The sequence below is a fragment of the Phragmites australis genome, chromosome 19 (assembly GCF_958298935.1).
Source record: "Phragmites australis chromosome 19, lpPhrAust1.1, whole genome shotgun sequence".
NCBI lineage: Eukaryota > Viridiplantae > Streptophyta > Magnoliopsida > Poales > Poaceae > Phragmites > Phragmites australis.
The window spans coordinates 16,359,198-16,379,312 of record NC_084939.1 but is presented as its reverse complement, the minus strand read 5'-3'; the positions used below and the strand labels follow the sequence as shown (position 1 = coordinate 16,379,312).

General features: G+C 43.1%; 1 protein-coding gene across 2 annotated transcripts; it reads right to left on the bottom strand.

Annotated features, from left to right (window-relative positions):
- Positions 1-8,375: 8,375 nt before the first annotated feature.
- Positions 8,376-16,131, bottom strand: LOC133900566 (endonuclease III homolog 1, chloroplastic-like). 2 transcript variants are annotated; one of them, XM_062341745.1, is made up of 11 exons: positions 15,855-16,131; positions 14,865-14,992; positions 14,519-14,603; positions 14,113-14,154; positions 13,300-13,418; positions 12,778-12,844; positions 9,749-9,840; positions 9,333-9,470; positions 9,125-9,229; positions 8,937-9,020; positions 8,376-8,776 (listed from the first exon to the last, which is right to left on the bottom strand). In XM_062341745.1, the coding sequence occupies exons 1-11, from the start codon at positions 15,961-15,963 to the stop codon at positions 8,642-8,644; spliced, it is 1,104 nt and encodes a 367-aa protein (XP_062197729.1). In that variant the 5' UTR covers positions 15,964-16,131; the 3' UTR covers positions 8,376-8,641. The 2 variants fall into 2 exon arrangements, with proteins under 2 accessions (XP_062197729.1, XP_062197730.1); XM_062341746.1 differs by lacking the exon at positions 14,113-14,154 and having other exon boundaries at positions 15,855-16,130.
- Positions 16,132-20,115: the final 3,984 nt, after the last annotated feature.

Here is a 20,115-nt window from a genome sequence, read left to right as displayed (position 1 = left end):
TAGGCTTTACTGGTAGCGGGCTGCTCGGACGGCGGCACGCCGCCGGTGCTCTTCCAAGTAGTCGACATCGTCGCGCCTCTGCTATTCCTGTTCGCCTTCAGAGTAGGCGTGCACCCGAGGGGAGCCTAGAGTGAGCTCGGAGGGGAGGACCGCCTCAGCGCCGTACGCGAGGAAGAAAGGAATCTCCCCGATAGCGCGACTTGGCGTGGTCCGATTGGCCCATAGCACGGCAGGCAGCTCGTCGATCCACCCTTTCCCGTGCTTTGCGAGCACGTCGTAGGTCCGGGTTTTGAGCCCCATCAGTATCTCCGCATTGGCGCGCTCGACCTGCCCATTTCTCCAAGGATGAGCGACTGAGGCGAAGCAGAGCTTAATGTCGAGGTCCTCGCAGTAGTCCCCGAACAGGGCACTTGTGAACTGAGTGCCATTGTCGGTGATGATCCGGTTCGGAACACCGAAGCGACTGGTGATACCGCGGATAAACTGGAGCGCCGTGTTCTTAGTCACCTTGACGACTAGAACCGCCTCTGGCCAATTGGTGAACTTGTCGATGGCGACGTAGAGGTACTCATAGCCCCCGATTGCTCGGGGGAATGGACCCAGAATGTCCAGCCCCCAGACGTGAAATGCCATGACAGGGGGATGGTTTGAAGAGCCTGAGCTGGCTGGTGAATCTGCTTTGCATAAAACTGGCACGCCCAGCAGCGCTGAACCAGCTCGGAAGCATCCTGGAGGGCTGTAGGCCAGTAGAAACCTTGCCGGAAGGTCTTCCCAACCAACGTGCGGAACGATGCATGGCCACGGCACTCGCCCTCATAGACCTCAGCGAGAAGCTCACCGCCTTCTGCCCGGGTGATGCATTTCAGGAGGACGCCGCCTGTGCCACACCGGTAGAGATCCCCATCTACTATGGTATAGCTTTCGGACTGCCGAGCAATTCTTTCAGCAGAGGCATCATCCCTGGGGAGCAACTTTTCCTTCAAGTACCCTCAGATCGCGTCCATCCACAAGGCATCTTGAGAACTGCCAGCAAGCGCAGCGCACTCGCCGGACGGCGGCACCCTGTCGGGGCTTCCCACTAAGGGCGCCGCCGGGGTCACCTGAATTGAGCTCGAGGTTTCCCCTTCGTCCTGTTCGGTAGGCAGGACGGAATGCCGTGTGAGTCTTTCTTCAAAGACTCCGGCAGGGACGCGCGCACGGGAGGAGGCCAGGCGAGAAAGGTCATCGGCCAGAGCATTGTCGCGGCGAGAGATGTACCGCAGCTCCAGGCCGTCGAAGTGCCTCTCCAGCTTCCTGACTGTCGCCACGTACGCCGCCATTTGAGGATCCGTGCACTGGTATTCTTTCGATACCTGGTTGACCACCAGCTGGGAGTCTCCCTTGACCAGGAGGCAACGAATCTCGAGGCCCACCGCGACTCGGAGGCCAGCGATGAGGCCCTCATATTCCGCCATGTTGTTGGTTGCGCGGAACTGCAGCTGCACGACGTACAGGAGTTCTTCACCCGTTGAGGAGGTGAGAACCACTCCGGCCCCCGCGCCTTTCAGCGTGAGTGGCTCGCCCTCGGAGGGGGCCACCAATACGAGTGGCGAGGTGAGGTACTTCTTCAGATCGCGGAAGGCCTGCTCGGCCTCCGACGTCCAGTCGAAACGACCGGTCTTCTTCAGAAGCTTGAAGAGGGGGAGTCCTCGCTCCCCAAGTTTAGAGATGAAGCGCCCAAGGGCCACCATGCAGCTGGCGAGACGCTGAACCTCCTTGAGTCGAGCCAGGGGTCACATCTGCTCAATGGCCCGGATCTTCTCTGGGTTGGCCTCGATCCCTCGGCTGGAGACCAAGAAACCGAGGAGCTTACCCGCAGGCACCCCGAAGACGCACTTCTCGGGGTTGAGCTTCAGGCGGGTAGTGCGGAGACTGTTGAAAGTCTCGGCAAGATCTTCGAGCAGGGTCGCACGGTCTCGAGACTTGACCACGAGATCGTCGATGTAGACCTCGACGTTGCGGTCAACCTGCGAGTCAAGGGTGATGCGGATAGCGCGCTGGAAAGAAGACCCAACGTTGCGCAAACCAAAAGGCATCGATACATAGTAATAAGTCCCCACCGGATGGTAAAAGCAGTTTTTTCTTCATCCTCTATGGCCATGCGAATCTGGTGATAACCAGAGTTTGCATCTAAAAAGCACAAAAGATCACATCCCGCGGTTGCATCTACAATCTGATCTATACGGGGTAAAGGAAAAGGATCTTTTAGGCAAGCCTTGTTTATATCGGTATAGTCCACGCACATGCGGAGCTTGCCGTTGGCCTTCGGGACGATGACGGGGTTCACCAGCCACTCGGGGTGGAGGACTTCTCGGATGAATCCGGCGTCAAGGAGCTTGCTGACTTGCTCCCGGATGAACTCCTGGCGCTCGGGCGCCTGCCGCCGGACTTTTTGCTTCACCGGGCGCGCATCCAGACGCACAGCAAGGTGGTGCTCGATCACCTCCCTAGGGATCCCGGGCATATCGGACGGCTGCCATGCAAACACGTCGACGTTAGCCCAGAGGAAGGTGACGAGCGCGCTTTCCTATTTGCCGCCCAGGTCACCGCCGATTCGGACGACCTGGGAGGCGTCTTCGCCCACCACGACCTCCTTCGTAGGAACGGAGGCGTCGGCAGCGAGTCGGGGTTTGGATGAAGAGGGTCCCAGGCCCCCTGGACGACCTTCGACCTCGGCCCAAGCTAAGACCAAGGCCGAGTATAACTGTTCGGCGCAAGAGATGGCGCTGCTGGTCTCGGCGGACATGGAGATGGGGCCCGCTGGGCCCGGCATCTTAACCATGAGGTACGCATAGTGCGTGACCACCGTGAATCGAGCGAGCGCCGGGCGCCCGAGGATGGCGTTGTAGGGGAGGGGGAGCTCCACGACGTCGAAGATGACGTTCTCCGTCCGGAAGTTGTCCCGGCTCCCGAATGTCACAGGCAGCTCGACCTGCCCGAGGGGCAGGGAGTGCCCGGGTGTCACCCCGTAAAAGGGGAGCGATGGCTTTAGGCGCCTGGAGGGCACCTGCAGCTTCTCGAAAGCCTCCTTGGAGAGGAGGTTAAGGCTTGCGCCCCCGTCGATCAGCACTCTGCTAACCTTCACATTGCAGATGGTGGGGGACACCACCAGGGGTAGTCGCCCCACGCCTGCAGTACTAGCGGGGTGGTCAGCCAAGTTGAACGTGATCGGGGCGTCCGACCACTTCAGGGGCCTTACGGCCTCTTCGCTCGGGGTCGCCGAGCACACCTCGCGCCGCATGGTCTTGACACTGCGGTGGGAGGAGGGCGTGTACGCGCCTCCGTCAATGAAGGCGACGGTGTGATCGGGTTCCTGGAAGCCGAGCTCTGGGTTGTTGGGGGCGGCTCCGTCGTCGCCACCCCTGCGGGGCTCCTCGCGGTCCCTTTGGCGCTACTCAATGAGGCCCTTGATCGTGCGGCACTCCGTGAGGTCATGCCACCTAGTCTAGTGGATTGAGCACCACTTCCCTGGCTCAGGCCCCGCGGGAGCGGGGGCCGTTGCCGGAGCGGAAGCCCTAGGAGGGGCTCGAGCCGGAGCCCTCGCAGGGGCTCGGGCCGGAGCCCTCGCGAGCGTAGGCCGTCTATCGGCGGCCGCCCGGCGTGCTTGTCGGCGGTCGGGTTCCTGGGCCGGCCCACGGGCTACTGTTCACCTCCCCGAGCATTCTCTCCCGGGCATGCTTGTACGGATCCTCGGGGGACCGACTGCTCGGGGGCCGCTGCGCGTAGCCCCGAGCACTCTCTCCTGGAACTTCCTTCAGTGGGCCCTCGGGGTACTCGGGTGCCCGGAAGGCTACTGCTCGCAGCCCCGGGCACACCCCTCCCGGTACTTGGTCTTCACAGATCATCGGGGAACCTGGGTACTTGGGGACCACTGACTGTGGCCCCGAGCGCCCTCTCCCGGGACTTAGTCTTTTTTACCTTGCAGAGGAGAATCCACGGGATGGCGCCACGTGGCAGATTGCTGGCCTGGCCTCAGGATTCGGGGACTCCTGGTTCCTGATTCACCGACAGTGTTGGTGTTAAATTACATGCACCTACTATTTCTACTTCAGGACGGATGACCCAGTACTGAATTTTCAGGAGATTTTTAACTAACCCCTGAGTCATCCACCTTCTATTATTCTCATATATAGGTGGCAAACGGAGACCTGAAGAACAAGTGACTCATCGATTCCGGTTATTCGCGTCACATGACTGAAGATTCATCATGGTTCTCCAGCCTCATCCCAACGGAATCACAAGTAGATCACATTCGAGGATGATCTGAAAGGTAGAGTGAAGACCGAAGAAATAGTAAAGGTAAATGAGAGTTTCACTCTCAAAGACATGACTTTAGTTAAGCATATGTGATATGAATTGCCTTCTGTATCTCAGTTGCTTGATGAAGACTTGAAAGTGCACTTCAAGCGTGATATTTCTCGAGTTCTTGATTCTTCTGGTGCTTTGATTTGCAAGATTTCTTGAGTTAGAAGAATAATTAGAGCTGATTTTTCTGAATCTTCTGGTTCTTCTCGGTGTTTAATTACCCAACCTTCTTCTGAGCTTTGAATGTAGCATAAGAGACTAGGGCACATGAGCTTTGATTTGCTTGTTTGAGTGCACTAGGCTTGATCCGAGGATTGCTCAAACTCAAGTTTGAGAAGAACATTGTTTGTGCTTCTTATCAGCATGGCAAGATGGTTACACTCCTCACCCACTAGTCAATATGGTGATAACCGAACGACCGAGAGAATGCATAGCATCTAATTTATCAATAAAAAAAATGCTTAACTTTAAGATCTCTATAAAAATTAGATAATGAACTATGAGATTTTTAAAGTTTTCCATATTTCTCATTTAAGGCCTTAAGTTCTCCTATTTTCTTAATGATGAATTCATCTTGCCTCTCGAGGCTTTCCTCATGGTCTTCTATTATGTGCATGAGTTTGATCATTTTATGCATATCATTTTTCTCAAAAGATCAAACTCGAGATCATCACTATCATTAGCACTAAAACTAGCATTGACATGATTATCCTCACTCACCCCTTTCGTTTTACCCCAAAAGATGAGCACCTCGAAGAAGTGGATGCTTCAATTCCAAATTGAGGACAATCCGTACTATAATGTTCATATTAATGACATATATAGCATGTTCTCCTTGATCTTCTTTTAAAAGAACCTTTCTTCATGATTTTTCTTAAGATCTTTCCACATAAGCTTTGTCTCAAGTAAGATTTTACTTATTTTAAAATATTAGTCTCACAAATACTAATGAAAATAGATGCATTACAATAAGGACAATTGAGCATATTATCATGATAAATATGCATTTTTGTGCTAGATGATATACAAGGTTAACAACACAAATGGATATAGAATTTTCACTAGTAATGTTGTCAAAGTCTTAAAAAAAGTTTTGAACACTTACTGATCATACTCACCATATCATTATCTTGCTCAGATTTATCAAGTAATGAGGTGGATGACAAAGTGACATCCTCTTGAACAAGGGAGGAAGTCATTTTGTGCTCTTTATAATGTGATGATAAAGTAGAGTATTTCTCAAATAACGTCTCCAAAGAAGTTCTCCTCCATCATATTTGGACTTATCGTATATTTCTTTGAGTAATCCAAATGAGATAAGCGTCCTAAAGCATTAGTAGCTTGAGCATTGAGATATAGATATTTATTTTCCTCTCCAAGTATTAGCAAGATGTCATTAGGAGAATAAATTATTACATCTATAACTCGCTCTATTTAAGGATCTATAGTCCTAAAAGTTAATAGCATGTGAGTACTTCACTCAAATTAATTAGAGTTATCTAATAGGAGTGGTTCTATGTATACTAATCCACTAGTCGACATATTTACTCTCTAAGCGGTAAAACCTGAAAAGAGACTTAACTCTGATACCAAATAAAAGAACAATGATATCACATAGGATAAAGTAAATAAACTTTTATTATAAAAATTTATCACCTTTTACCGTTGGCGTAAGCTTGCATCGAAAAATAAACTAACAGAATTTTCACAAGTGAAAATCCTAAATATACTAGACTTAACTAGTGCACAGTCACACTAAATAAGTGTAAAATTACAATCCTAGGATAACAAAGGTTAATCAAAACTAGCAAAATATATACAAGAAAACTCTAATTGAAAACCTTAAAACACGGTTCACCGGAGGTTCCAGGTTCAATCCGAAACCTCCAGGCTCATATCTGATTATACAGAATCTAGAGTTTCCAGGTTAAATTCAGAACATCCGGGTTCAATAGAGAATGAATTCAAAACTAAAATTAAAGGGCGCCTAAGAAATTCTAGCTCAAATCAAGTGAAGTTGTGTGTTCCAAATAATAATTACAAGTAGATCTATGAAGAATCTACAATTAATTTCACACGAGCAAATAATAATTACAAGTAGATCTATGAAGAATCTACAATTAATTTCACACGAGCAAATAGATCGAGCAATATGAATAAATATTGAGCAAGAACTAAAGAACAAGAAAACGAGAAAGGAGACAAGATTTATTTCGCGGAGTTCGAACACCTCCTCTAGAGGTTCCTGCATCTTTGTTGAGAGGCTCAGACACACTTGAGCCAGATCTCTCTCAACCCTTTTTCTCTACAAGCTCAGACACACTTGAGTTTGGATTTTCACCCTTGATTTCTTCCCTTCTAGAGGCAAAATCGAAGCCTTCATAAATTTCCCTCGGCACACCAACCTTAGATGCGACAACGCCTAGCCACCTAGGGGATTGAATCCCAAATAGTAACAAACGCTTCGTGAACCTTTTGCCAATAAACTCGAGTGCTCAAGATAGGATTAGTCCACTTGCACTCAATCTTAATCTTTCAATCTCTCAACCCAATTCATTTTTCTTCTCGAATCTTAATACTAAAATAGAGTGAGTAGAAGTTCTTTTAGCTCTAGAATATTTTTCTTTCGTACCCAAGCAACAACAAATAAGGATGGAGTGAATGGGTATTTATACCCTTCCAAAAACCTAGCTATTATAGCATTTTTTGGCCTAACCTAGATACTCCAGGTTCAACTCCGAACCTCCGCGTAAAACATTTAGACCTTATCCGAGCACCCCTATTCAGAGCAAAGTCCGAAGACTCTAGCAACTTAGAGTATCTGAGTCAACCTAGAACATCCAGATAAAACACTTAGGTCCTAACAAACCACCCAGCTCGGAACTAAACCCGGAGACTCCGGCTAACCCAGAGTATCTAGGTCAGCCAGGAACATCCGAGTTCAATATAGCTGGCTCTCTGAAAACAGCGATAACTTTTGATCATGAAATCTGATTTCGACGATTTTGGACTCTATAGAAAGCTTATTCAGAGGGTTACACATCTCAACTGAAATCATAATCTCAAACATATAGGATCAAACTAGAAACACTCTTAATCCAATTCGAACACTTTCACACTTTCCACACTAGACTCCTAAAGCAAACTCTCACTTTGAGTTGGTTAAAACTTCTTAAATACTGAGACACGATAATTAGCTCATGTTGCATCCCTCTTAATAGTGCGGCATATATATACTCAAATTCAAATGTAAAACTCGTTTGAACTAATTTGAGGCTTTAAATACCTTCAAGTATCGTTTCTTTTTTTTTCAAACCTTGAGGGTTGTCAACTTCTATATCATATTCACCTCATCTTTTTTTTATTCTTCTTGTGATTGATGTAAATCACGCATAGCTTCCTAAGATCACACACGGTATTGACGCAAACCCTTCACTCGCTCTTCACCACCGACTTGGTCATTCGACGTCATACCATTTGCTTGTCCTTCACTACAGGATGATCCATCGTAGCCGAATCTTGCTTGTCATTCACCGTCTTACTAGATAAAACTATTTTGTATCCGACATCTTCAATAAATTCATTTTATTATATATGAAGTCCAATCTTATTCTTCACTCTTGGCATGTAGAATATCTCAGTTCAACTCCTATCTCCTTAAGGAACCTAACCCTAACTTATTCTTAAGCACAAATTCAATGATAACTTTATACCTTTAGTCACTTAGTCTCCACAAATAACTTAACCTTAATGTTTAATTGTTAATCTTATTTGAACTTCTCCTTTCAAATATCACCTAGAGCTCATTCATCTTGATGAATATCTTTATTCATTACCTATAAAATATCCTACTAACAATTCTTAACAATCTTATTAGTTCATAGGTATTATCATTAATTAATAAACCCACACATAAAGACTATATACACTTTTATGAGTTTATCTCTTTACCTTATTTATGTTCTGTATATACATACTTATAATTTAACTTGTTAAAGAATCCTCTTAAGCGATAAAGTAGACACATTCGATAAATACAAAGCACATTTAGATAAAAATAAAATTATCTTATAAAGTTTTTAAAACCATTCATTTTTAAATATCCTAATTCACCTCCCCTCTTAAAAGATCACCGTTCCTCGCAACTTCATATCCAACAAAGGACATGAACTTCTCTGCTAGGATCGAGCTGCCTACCTATTGTCTTCAATAAATTACAGCTATACAAAATGATATATGATTCGCCAATGGTACTGGCACCAAGCACAACCAAAGACAACCCAATAATCCTCAGTTTTTATGGAGACCTCGTTTTCTTTTGCTTCGGATTTGGACTCGATGACTCCTTAAAAGCTGACGGGCAGATGTTGTTTATGCCACAGAGGTCACATTTGGGCCTCAGTGGAGTACAGATAGTCTGCCCAAATCCAACCTACAAGACATTTTTCAATTTCTTCAGCACAGACTAGCACTTCTGCAATCATGGTTGGATTCATATATGCATAGAACGAAAACTCCTATCTTACAACTAAATAAAAAAGAAAAGAAAAACGGTGGTACTAAAAAATAAAAAATACTTCAGAAGAAAATACCAGTAATGGGTTTATAGGTTCCCACTCATCCTTGGGTAGCCACTTCTCAAGAGACATTCTTGTTTGTTCTGGTGTTGTAGTTTTCTGTGCATGATATATGGCAGCATAAGGGACAAATTCCCAAGCCTCATAAGGATAGTAGTGTAATTTTCTAAGCAAGCAGACAACAGAAAGCAAACTAAAAGTACCTGTTTTGTTCCTTCTCGGAAAACCCACCCAAGACGGTTAGAAATACGATGCACATGTGTGTCCACGCAGATTCCTTGAGTATTTTTCCAAGCAATGCTCATCACCTGTTCAGTTAAAGAAAAATAGCTATAAAAAGATATATGATTATATTTACAAAGGATATAATAAGTAAATCGCAAAAAAAAGGATATAATAAGTAGATATTACCAAATGAGCCATTTTAGGGCCAACTCCCCTCAGAGCAAGCAGCTCACTCAGAGAAGCTGGAATATCCCCTCCAAATCGTTCAAGGCAAATTTTAGAAGCTTCTTTTATGAACTGAGCCTTTCTCTGATAGAATCCAACCTGAAAAATTATAAACAATATGGTGTGAAACGTTCGTCCTAGAAGTTTCTTGTAAGCTCTGGCCTCTTGAGTCCAAAGCAAGTTCTGTTTCAAATTTTGTTAAGTCTGGGGTATTCGCCATAGCCTATGGTGTGAAACCAAAAGTAGATGTATGAAATTATATTTCCATGCATCTAAGTTCATTATTTTCAGTGTACTTCCACTGCAGTAATTGTTGCTTTGTGATCAATGTGCCCTTGGTATTCATCCAAATCAAGTGAACACCCCTTGAAACTTACAGGTTTGATAAGATTCGCTAGTGTGGCCTCATCAGTTCTGACAATAGCATCAGGATCAAGTAAACCATTCTCAGAGAGACGCTCCACAGCAGCTGATAAGAACTCCAAAATACAATCAGCATATTTATGAAAGACAGACACAATCGCGCAAAAATATAGCAATAAAAAATATTTTTGAAAAGTTTAACCCCCCCCCCCCCACAATCCTCTCACCCTAAGTTCACACAACAGAGCAAATAAACCCTTAACCACTAGGCTGGTTGTCTAAGTGATATTACCTCATGGATATGAAGTGGACTAATCTTACCACAGCTGACCATAAATGTCAGATTATCTCTACCCCACTCTCTCCCTCTCTGCTTTATTCTATCATGCCCCTTCACTCTCACCTCACCAGCACAACACCGATATACCAAGCTTCAACATGCAGCAAGGTGGTGGCGACGGCAGAAGATGCTCCAAATAGTGATGAACAGGAGTCGCATAAGCAAGCTTCCCAAAAAAACAAATGCCAATACCCGTGCAGGTCCTCAAATCACATGTGAAGGTTCCAAGACACTGCTCTCCCTCATCTGCTGCACAGCAGGCAAAAGGGATGGCAAAACTCAAGATGCAGCAAGTGTAATCAAAGAGGTATGTGGTGGGAGAACTTTGAATGTAGCACTTCTACTCCAGGCTGCCCAAGTACATCTCCTACGTAGAGAGGAGCGACAACCACCCACGATTCGAACTGGCTGATATCCAAGAACCATCCCTGGAATCTTGAAATGTGCACCTACTACATGTGAACATGCGTCTCCCAATCTGCGTCATCATGTGACTGCCTAGATGTCACTTTGTCCATGACATGGAAATCATGCACGCATGGCAAAAGAAAATGTATACATAAGCAGATAGCATTCCATGTCATGGTTGCCCATCGTCGCAAGTCACGAGTCATGCAAATAAATGTGATGCACATGCGTGTTTGTACTCACGGCTAACCCTAGCCTTGCATGTCACATTTGGAAGGACCATGTGAGGCCTTCTTCTAAGTTGGGTTCGACCGATCAGATACGCAACGTGGGACTAAAGCCTACATACAACATATACACCACCTAAACTTTTCCATATGAATTAATTGGCTAATTAATTCACATTCCCGACCAAAAGTCAAGGTCTAGAATAGGCAACTTGCCCTGCACATTGAATACCAACTTTGTAGTAAAGACCCTGAATTCTTTGTAGGGGCTTATTGGAATAAATTACCAAAAAAATGTCCAATTAATTCAAATAGAAAAGTCAAGGTGGTGTAGAGATAACATGTAAGACTATAGTCCGACATTGCCTATCTAGTTTGGTGGAATCCAACTTACAAGGAGGGCTAATAGTCCTTCCAAATATATGGCATGCAAGGCTAGAGCCAGCTGTGAGAACATATATGCACGCGTATCGCATTTTTGTATTTATGTGTGAGCTTTTCGCAACTCACAAGATACACGATGACACGCAACCGCAGCATGGCATGCAGCGTGTACATTCATTTGTCACATGTGCAAGGTTTCCACGCCACTGACACCTAAGCTACCATGTGATGATGTGGATTGAAAGACAAACGGTTATTGGGCGCACCATCGACTCTATAGGGGCTCTTCATGGATATCAGGTAGTTCAGATCATGAGTGATGTCACACTTCCATTGACGTCCTAGAAGAGATACGTGAAAATAATTTCGCTTACCTCTTCCTTCTATTTCATTGCTCTTGTTGCCTCCCTAATTCTGACATCTCTCCGTCCACCGTGAATGGGGCAAAGGGCGAGAATCATCGCAGGTGATACGAGGACCTGGACAGTAGTGGCAACATAGTTTCTAAGAATAGCCCTTGCACGACTGCTCAATGTTACTCCACTTTCTCAAAATTTAGGTCGAAGGCATCTACAGAATGACTTTCACCTTAGCTCATCCACAATGAAATGGTCTTTCAAATTTATAGATTATACATTTTGATGGATGTTAGGGTAAACACCCGTCGGGAGGATAGCCGGACGGCGTCGGCTGCTAGGGAAGCGATAGGACTATAAATTGGGAAGACTTGGAACATTAGGGGAGACATAGGAGAAGGGGACTGGGAACTAGATTAATTTCTCTTGCTTGATTGATTCTTTAATCATGGTTGGTGCCATGTATATATAGCCAGCCAGCCTACAAAGTCTTAATTCAAATCCAACTCTAACTCTATCTTATCTGATTTAAACTAATAGATCTCTAATCTTATCTCTAATTGAATCTGATTCAAACTAGCAAACCAATATAACTAATCTCACCTCGTGCTACAGTGTCATGGTTGCTGTTTGTAAGCGTGAACACTGATTCCTGCGAATAACAATGGATTTGTTTCTAGACTTTTTTCGAACTACCTAAAATTGTAGTCGTTTTCCATCTGATGCTTAACTGCTTATTTCTGGAGTACTAGTGTGTTTCCTGTCTACTGCTACTAGTTTGATTGAAGGTGCTTTAATTTCTGTTGTGATGCTATTGCACAATCATGGAATTAAATTAACAGTAGACCATAATAATCTTGTAACAGTTCCACAGTAATGATCAGTGTCTCACTGATTTGGCATGGACTTCCTCTGGCCGCCCTCTCCAATTCAGTGCACACCGAGGCAAGAGCTACTTCAAGAGTCATAGGAGATGATAGCAAAGTGCGGTATGCCCAGGTTCTTTGATTTTGTCATTCTAGAATCTAAATGCTTGACTTGCTTCTCTCATTCTTCATGGATTTCTTTTCCAGAGTCTTATCCCATTGTGTAAGTCTGAGAAGGTGATTAAGAATCTGTACTGATTGAAAGTGTAGAAAGATTTCTACTAAATACTCTCTTTCCATGGGGGCTTCCCAAATGATTTAATTTATTGCTTTAAAGAATTGTGAGTTTACATTGTATAAAACAAAAGGTGAGTTTGTTTCATAAGAACAACTCATTGCAGCTACTTTATAGTCATATATCGTGTATACCCAATTCCGAATAAGAAAATATCCAAAACATACCATGTGTAACTCCATCTTTTGTTTGACTTGACATCATAGTTGATATCAGAACTGCAAATCTTCTTTCCTGTGAAGCAAGAGAGGTACTGTGTGATTCATGCATGAAAGCGTCACATTACTTCATTCCATGCAATTGGACCCAAACCTTTAACCAATGGAAAACATTTCCCTAGAAAAATGGTGTAGTTCTATTTTAAAGAAATAAATAAGTAAAGAGTCATAGTTGTGGCAAATTTGCAATCTATTTGGCACAACATTCATGTACAAACTGCACTTTATGTCTACATGGGAAAAGGAACTACATTTTTTATATGCCAAACACAGCACACGGAAATTAGGTGAATTGCACTACCCTGATGCTACCGATGTAAGACCTTAGCTAAAGAGCATCCTCTCCTCAGGTTATATCTGGTGGGAAAGAAATTTGGGACTGATCACAATAAATAGGCTCTGTAATAAATACCGCACTTGCAGAAAAATATCTGGTTGAAAAGATGATTAAGTTCAAGTGAGAAAAACTACCTTGGGTGGAAGAAGAGAACCAGCTTTTTCACAGCCCTTCGTGTCTACAGGTGCTTGGCCAGATAACCTCATGTTTTTTATACCTTCTAGAACTGCTTCCCAGTTTTCCGGAGCTTCAACTGTACAAATGACTGCATTAGCTTTCTTATGGGTACATGGACATAAGAAGTATCCATATCAAATGGAGAAGATAAATTATTAACACAGTAGTTTATAAATTTGGTATGAACACATTTGTTTTGCATGGTGCAACAATGACGAATTTGAGTGGCAGAAAATGCACTGATGTGCGGAATGAAGAAACACTAAATCTGATTTCAGGTTTTAATCTGTATTATAACTTGACTTGATTGTCTTTTATGGCTAGCATTAATGTTAGTTGAAAACATGGAAAATATGGGAAATCTAAGTCCAAAGCATCATAAAAAAATCTGCACTTTATGAATGATTTAGAGATGTGTTTGGGAAACTGAGAACTGAAAAAACACCGCATATTCTGGTCATGTCGGCGCCAACATGCGTGGGTTGTGGCTATATTTACTTCATTTTAGCAGAACAGAAATTTTAATCCAGTGACTCTTCATTTCAGTAACCCAAAGAAATTTAAACATGTGAGCATTACATGAAGAGAATCATATAAATCTGTAATACCATAACATGAGAAAAGTATTGTAGACACTAGTTGAATAGGTTTGCCTTGATATCAGGCATCAACTTGCAGCAGAAGAAATCATATAACAAGAAAATTAATGGTAGACAAAAATGTGATAACTATCTCTACTAGTAGTCTTCTAACATATCACATATGAGTACCTTTTACAACTGATGAGACTCTGACCTTTTTCTCCAACCTAACTGAAGGGAAGCGTTAAAATTTTTGCAGGACATGGCACAAATTGCAAACTGGATTGTAATATGGTACATAGAGGCATGCAAGCAGATTATCCAGGTGCTACCGTGAAGCAAAAGAATTATCAACAGACAAGCACTCATTAATGAGTAAAAAAGCCCCGATTGGAGCATGAAAAAATAGTGCCACTTGTGAAACTCCAAGACATGCAAAGACACTCTTAATTTTAATAGTCCTTTTTTCCAAAAGTAAGTAATGGCCAGCATATGTGCTCGCTGATTATGGAACATTTGGCTGACGAAGTACGATTTTAGATCCAACCATTTAGAAGAAAACTCCAAAAAACATTATTTGATCAGCTGTTCTTACCCAAAGATGGTGCTTCCTTAGTTGAGGATGCTGATGCTTTGATCTTGTCATATCGAAAATCTTCAATGTCAGGGACAACACCAACCTGTGTATGTGCAAAACATTTTTCTTTTCAGGGGCCTGAATTAAACCAAACCAACAGGAGAACAGGGAGCAAGCAGCCAACTATTAAAGTAACAACATGAATGAACAATTAAAGCAAAAGGTGCACTTACATCTAAGAATAAATACTCAAGAGACAAGCAATTTAAATGAAGGGTACAAAAAGTTCAGAAAGAAAAATAATAAACACATGAATCTTCTTCTTTTTTCTAATATAAAGACATTCTATTTAGTCAGCAGGCACCTGCTTCTTAGGATGCTCCCGATTTACTTCAAACTCTCGCTTCACCCTTTTCCTCTTCAGAGAAGCAGACGATTCAGACTTGGAAGTGTCAAAAGAAACACTGGATTCACGTTTCACTTCTCTTACACCTGAAAAGGAATCAAATGCATGCCTTGTTGATAAGAAAAATCACATAAACTTGAATCGGAAAAATTCCATATAGGTAATTATATTCATGGTCTCATGGGTATGTCTTGATATGGTAGGTGGATTAAGTTGTTGAAACCGATGGATAGAATTAAATTTGATCTGAACATGTTAGTGAAAGTACTTACAATAATGTACGGGAAATCGAAGTTGAACTTTCAGGGAACAGCGAACCAAACGAATTATGTAAGCAACGAGCAACGCCAATTACTGGTACTACTCACTGTATCGAATTTAAATATTTTAAAACGTGGAACAAATTAAAAAATATAACTCTGAATTAGTAATGAGACGCATATTGTTCAATCCAAAAACAAAACAGAAGATGCCAGCAGTACCAAGCAATATTTTTTCCCTCATCAAACTACAATCCAAATATCTTCAACTTGTAGAAAGCAGACAGCCAACATTAATCAAGTAGTAGCAGAATGAGTAAGACGTATTTCCACATCCAGTTAGCAGCCAAGTAAAAGTTGCAGTTTTTCATACATCATAGAAGCGAGCACATTGCAACTAAAACGCCCAAGAAAAACACAAAATTCAGATAACACCTGATCTCACCCAGCCTAAGAGAAATAAAACTATGAAATCATGTACGAAAACTTTCAGACAAGGAAAAGATTGGGTAATCATGTATCCCATTTCAAGAATAATCCCATAATTTCCCACCAGGTTAAGGGAAATTAAACCTTGGCCACTAGGCTAGGCACTCGGAAAGCAAATTGAGCAAGAAAACTATCCGAATCAACAATGAAGGGGGCAAACATCGGCCCAAAAGAAAATGGCAAGAAGCGAGCTTTTCACCTGGGCCAAGGTCGGCGCGGACCAGCCTGGAGGAGGAGGAGCGGGTGCTGGACATGGCGGCCGGCGAGAGGGAGAGGCCAATGCGGGAGAGGAGGAGAGCGAGGGGCATCCGCGTCCGCGCCGCTGCGCTAGGGTTTTAGCGGCGACGAGGGTCTGCTAAGCGCCATGCGTGGGGTGTCTGCTCATTGCTCTCCCCTGTGCCTCTCTCTCTTCTCTCCCCTGTGTCTTCGTGGTGTTCCGTCCTACATCCTACTGCGTGGCTGTGTGTTTGTGGCGCCTAGATTAGTCTCGTGGTGCGTTGCATGATTGCATCGCCTCTGATAGGCTTGTGTTGTTGAGGAATTGATTAGCTTTTTCAGATCATTACTTATATATAATAATTAATTAAAGGAATTATGGGGAAGAAATTTCAGTCACCAGTTTCACCCGCCGCCAGCGAGGTTAGAGTTCAGAGCAGGGTTTTAGTTACCGTTTTGCAGATGGTTATTGGTCTTCGGTGGTAACCGCGGTAACTACATAGTAATTCGGTGAAATTCGATATAAATCAGTTGAATTTTATCAAATCTTTGATTTTTTTTGAATTTTAAATTTAAGTTTAGTTGGTAACCGTTCGGATTATAAAAGTGGTGCGGACCAAATCGTCCGGTAACTACGATAAACAAGCGGTTACCGACAATATTTATAATCGTGGTTCAGAGAGAGTTCAGGTTTTGGGGTCTACGTAGATATAGGCTTAGAGGGAGGGTTGTGAGACGCGTCGGAAGCAAAGCAACAGCACGTCGGTTACGTGTTAGGGTGATGATAACGATGGTGTTAAGGAGAACTGCTAAGATGGGAGAAAGCATGTGGTGCCACGGATATCGTTAGTGTGCTATAGTGCTATTTGGATTTCAACCCACGGCAACATATTCTCGACTAAATGATGACGAGAATTTTTCTATAGTTAATTGTGGGATTTAACTAATGAGGGTTTGTTTGCTTGCTTTAGCACAGTCATTTCGGGTTTGGTCATTGATCTTTCTATCTTTATGGTGAGCTTGTAGGTTGAAACAATATTAGCTCATAAAAGTAGTCTTATAATATTACAATTTTAATATGTTTCCAAGATATTTTAACATAAATCAGATACTACAATTTTGCTGTGTATTTTAAATATTGAAGAACAGTTCAATCTACGCCCTCAACTAATTTTTTTGTCTAACTGTCATCCTCAATTCCAACACTGTTCAATTTCATATCCCTCATGTATTAAAAGCATAGCCCTAACCCCTCAATAAGTCAACTGCCAGTGTTACCAAATTTCAGCCAACCAGCTCGTGGAAGTACAAGGGAAGAAAGTGATAACAGAATGAGAGAAAAGATGCTATTGGTTTTTTTACTTGTGGGCTCAAAAATAACTTTATTTTATTTTGACTCGAAAAATGTAATGGACAGCTATAAGTAAAATTTGGTGATGTGACAACAAATATGGTAAAACCGCTCTGAAAATCACCGTTGATGGTTTAAGTGCTCTGATTGTGATAGCTAAAGATGGGTGGTGAGAGAAGTAAGGAAACAGCCCTATAACGCTAGGTTAGCTTGGAGGTGAGCGGTGGCAAATCCAGCTAGTTGAGCACGACGGAGGAGGAGGGTGGGAGCAAGGAGCTTGTCAGCTTGGATCAAAGAAAAAGAGAGATAGGAGAAGCAACAGCCAAAGATTAAAGAAGATATATGAGCTATTTGATGGACATCTAGCACGTCACTTTGATCGCCTGTAAAGTTAATGTTTTCAGTCGTTTGTTTATAAGTATCTCCCCTAATAAAATGCGTTGCAAGAGAGAAGCTTGATATATTGATGATTTCATATAGTAGGACAATTTTGGAATTTTTGGCTGATGATCTGATTGCCAAAAGCTAAAGCGGCGAATTACACTTTTAAGATTTGGTTTATATTTCTGATGCTTTCTTTTGTTTGAAGCAAAAGACTATTCTTCCCATATGGTAGTTTGGTCCTTCAGCTCGCAAACAATGCCACCAACTAAACTAATAGGATAGCTTGTGTGTTAGCATCACACAACACTCTGATTTGTTTGCTCAACAGAGGATGATCCCGTGCTGGAAAGCTTCCGGTCTTGTATCAGGTTTTGGTTGTCAACAACTGTGTGGCATCTATGGTTTAATGGAATCTTAAAAAAAAAACTTCGGTAGTTTGGTCCCTTGTTTAAAATTTTAATTAAAATAGCCAAATTGCGGTCGATGGTAGTATTGGTCGTGCCCAGTCTTTGGCCTCTAGCTCAGTGATAGTGTTGATTGTGCCTGGCCTCTAGCTCGGTGTAGTGCTGCCCACAGAATTTGATCCCTAAGATCGACATTCGGGTGTCGCATTAGATGTAACTAGTTAGGCACATGTGAGATCTGACCGGCTCTCGAAGCCCCCACTAATTAGACCAACTTCAACATAAGCTCTATCTGGAACGACATCACATTTATGTTAGATGCGAGTCATGCTTGCTCCGTATTTGTACTCCAGTAGAATTGGCTTAAAGCTCTACAGTGATACGGTGAAGACTCAAGGAGGACAGAGGAGTGACATATTTGCTGGAGGAAATGCTAGGCCGTAATATTGTGCAACGGCTCACTGCTAAATGAAAACTAATTTAATATAGGAGAGAGAAGATGTGGCTTGATTTATAGAGTATTTACTGAAGATGGTTGGAAAAGAAAATGTTGTAATAGTGATAGTGGATATTATAACAATGTTATAAGGTATAAAATTATAAGGTAGATACTAAAGATGGCCTTAGATCATCTCTAACATATACTTTAAAAATTTATCTCCTATAATATTATTACAACATCATCTAACATTATTATAACATACTCTATTTTTTTCATCTTCAACAGCTATCCTATTTTTTTTACCTTTTATTACTCTCTTCCTTCACTCGAAACCACACGCATACTTATAAACAATGATACAGCTGCTCTTGAGCTCCCACACAAAAGCTATGCATGTCCCAAAAAACAGCGTCCGCATCCCTGTAGAGCTGGAAACAACATTGCTGGAGATGGATACCAGGCAAGCGGGAATCGACATTTCCACTATAGTCCCGGATACGACGTCCGCTGGACACGGCCTTACTCAGGCCCTCTTTGACACAGTTTGTACTTCTGTATAATCTACTTCTTGAAAAATTCCATGAAAAACATATTCTTCTTCTCCAAATTATGTAGTTCATCTTAAAATGCACTTATTGATAATCTACTATAGAATCTTATCATTTAACGCATTTTTTATAGAATCCTCCTAACTCCATCCGCCCCGTGTATTTCAAAATAAAATCTCTACTAATATAAAGCATCAGTTTTGTCGTTCGTCCTCCCCTCTCCCACCCCCATCTAATAAAAAGTCAGAGAAAACCACTAAAATAAAACCGTGAAAAACCTGGAAAAATCGTGAAGCAAAAAAGAAATCGCTCCACCTCTCTCCTGCATGCCCTCACGACCTAGGATCAGTTATGATACCGAGGTCCCCCTCTCGCTGCCCTTCCCCGCGTCCTCCTCCGCTGTGGCCTTAACCCGCGCAACCCCTCCGACCCCGTGCCGCTGAGAGGAACGTCGGGAGAAGGAGACGGTGGCAAGGTGACATGGATCGAGGAGGGCAGGGATGCCTGCGTTGCGATCGCGGATTACTGGAGGCTAGACATTGGCGTGCAGGATGATCACGGTGGCCTGCTCGTGGAGTCGTGGAGCACCTTCGCTATGGAGACGTGCGAGTCACTCCTCCAACTTAGCCCCTCGTGTTGCAGATTACTCCTGAAGCATGTTGATCCGATCCAACCAGTTTCAGAGCACAAGCTATCCCTAAATTGCTTTGATTCATGGGTCTCTGTTACTCGCTAATCCAGTAATTGTTTATGTGAGTGTTCCCTATACTTTACGCACGATTGGTTGCGAACAATCCAATAGTCTCTCAGCTTCTTTCAGTAACCAATTGTCCCCCTGTTAAATTAAAAAAAAGTAGACAAATTTCCTTTGATTTTTTTTTGTCTTGCTCATCAATTATATTATGTAACATATGCCCTCAAGCTCTGCAATCTTCTGATTACCATTTATAATCTGTTCACAATGTGTCACTTACTGTCGTTTGAGAAGCGAGATTGGCCTCCGGCAGATGTTCCTACAGTTAGGCTTCAAGAGGGTGTTGAATTGACAAAAAATATTGTACTAGGTTCGTTAAGGTTTCGAGATGTCTGCTTCCTTTTCTACTCTACAAGCAGAC

What these genes read in the sequence shown, in the direction of transcription:
- LOC133900566 (XM_062341745.1), bottom strand. Translation starts at nt 15,963, where the DNA reads ATGCCCCTCGCTCTCCTCCTCTCCCGCATTGGCCTCTCCCTCTCGCCG. An exon ending in GCCCTAAAATGGCTCATTTG is followed by an intron (nt 9,230 to 9,332) that starts GTAATATCTACT and finishes TTAACTGAACAG; the next exon opens with GTGATGAGCATTGCTTGGAA. An exon ending in TCCGAGAAGGAACAAAACAG is followed by an intron (nt 9,021 to 9,124) that starts GTACTTTTAGTT and finishes TATCATGCACAG; the next exon opens with AAAACTACAACACCAGAACA.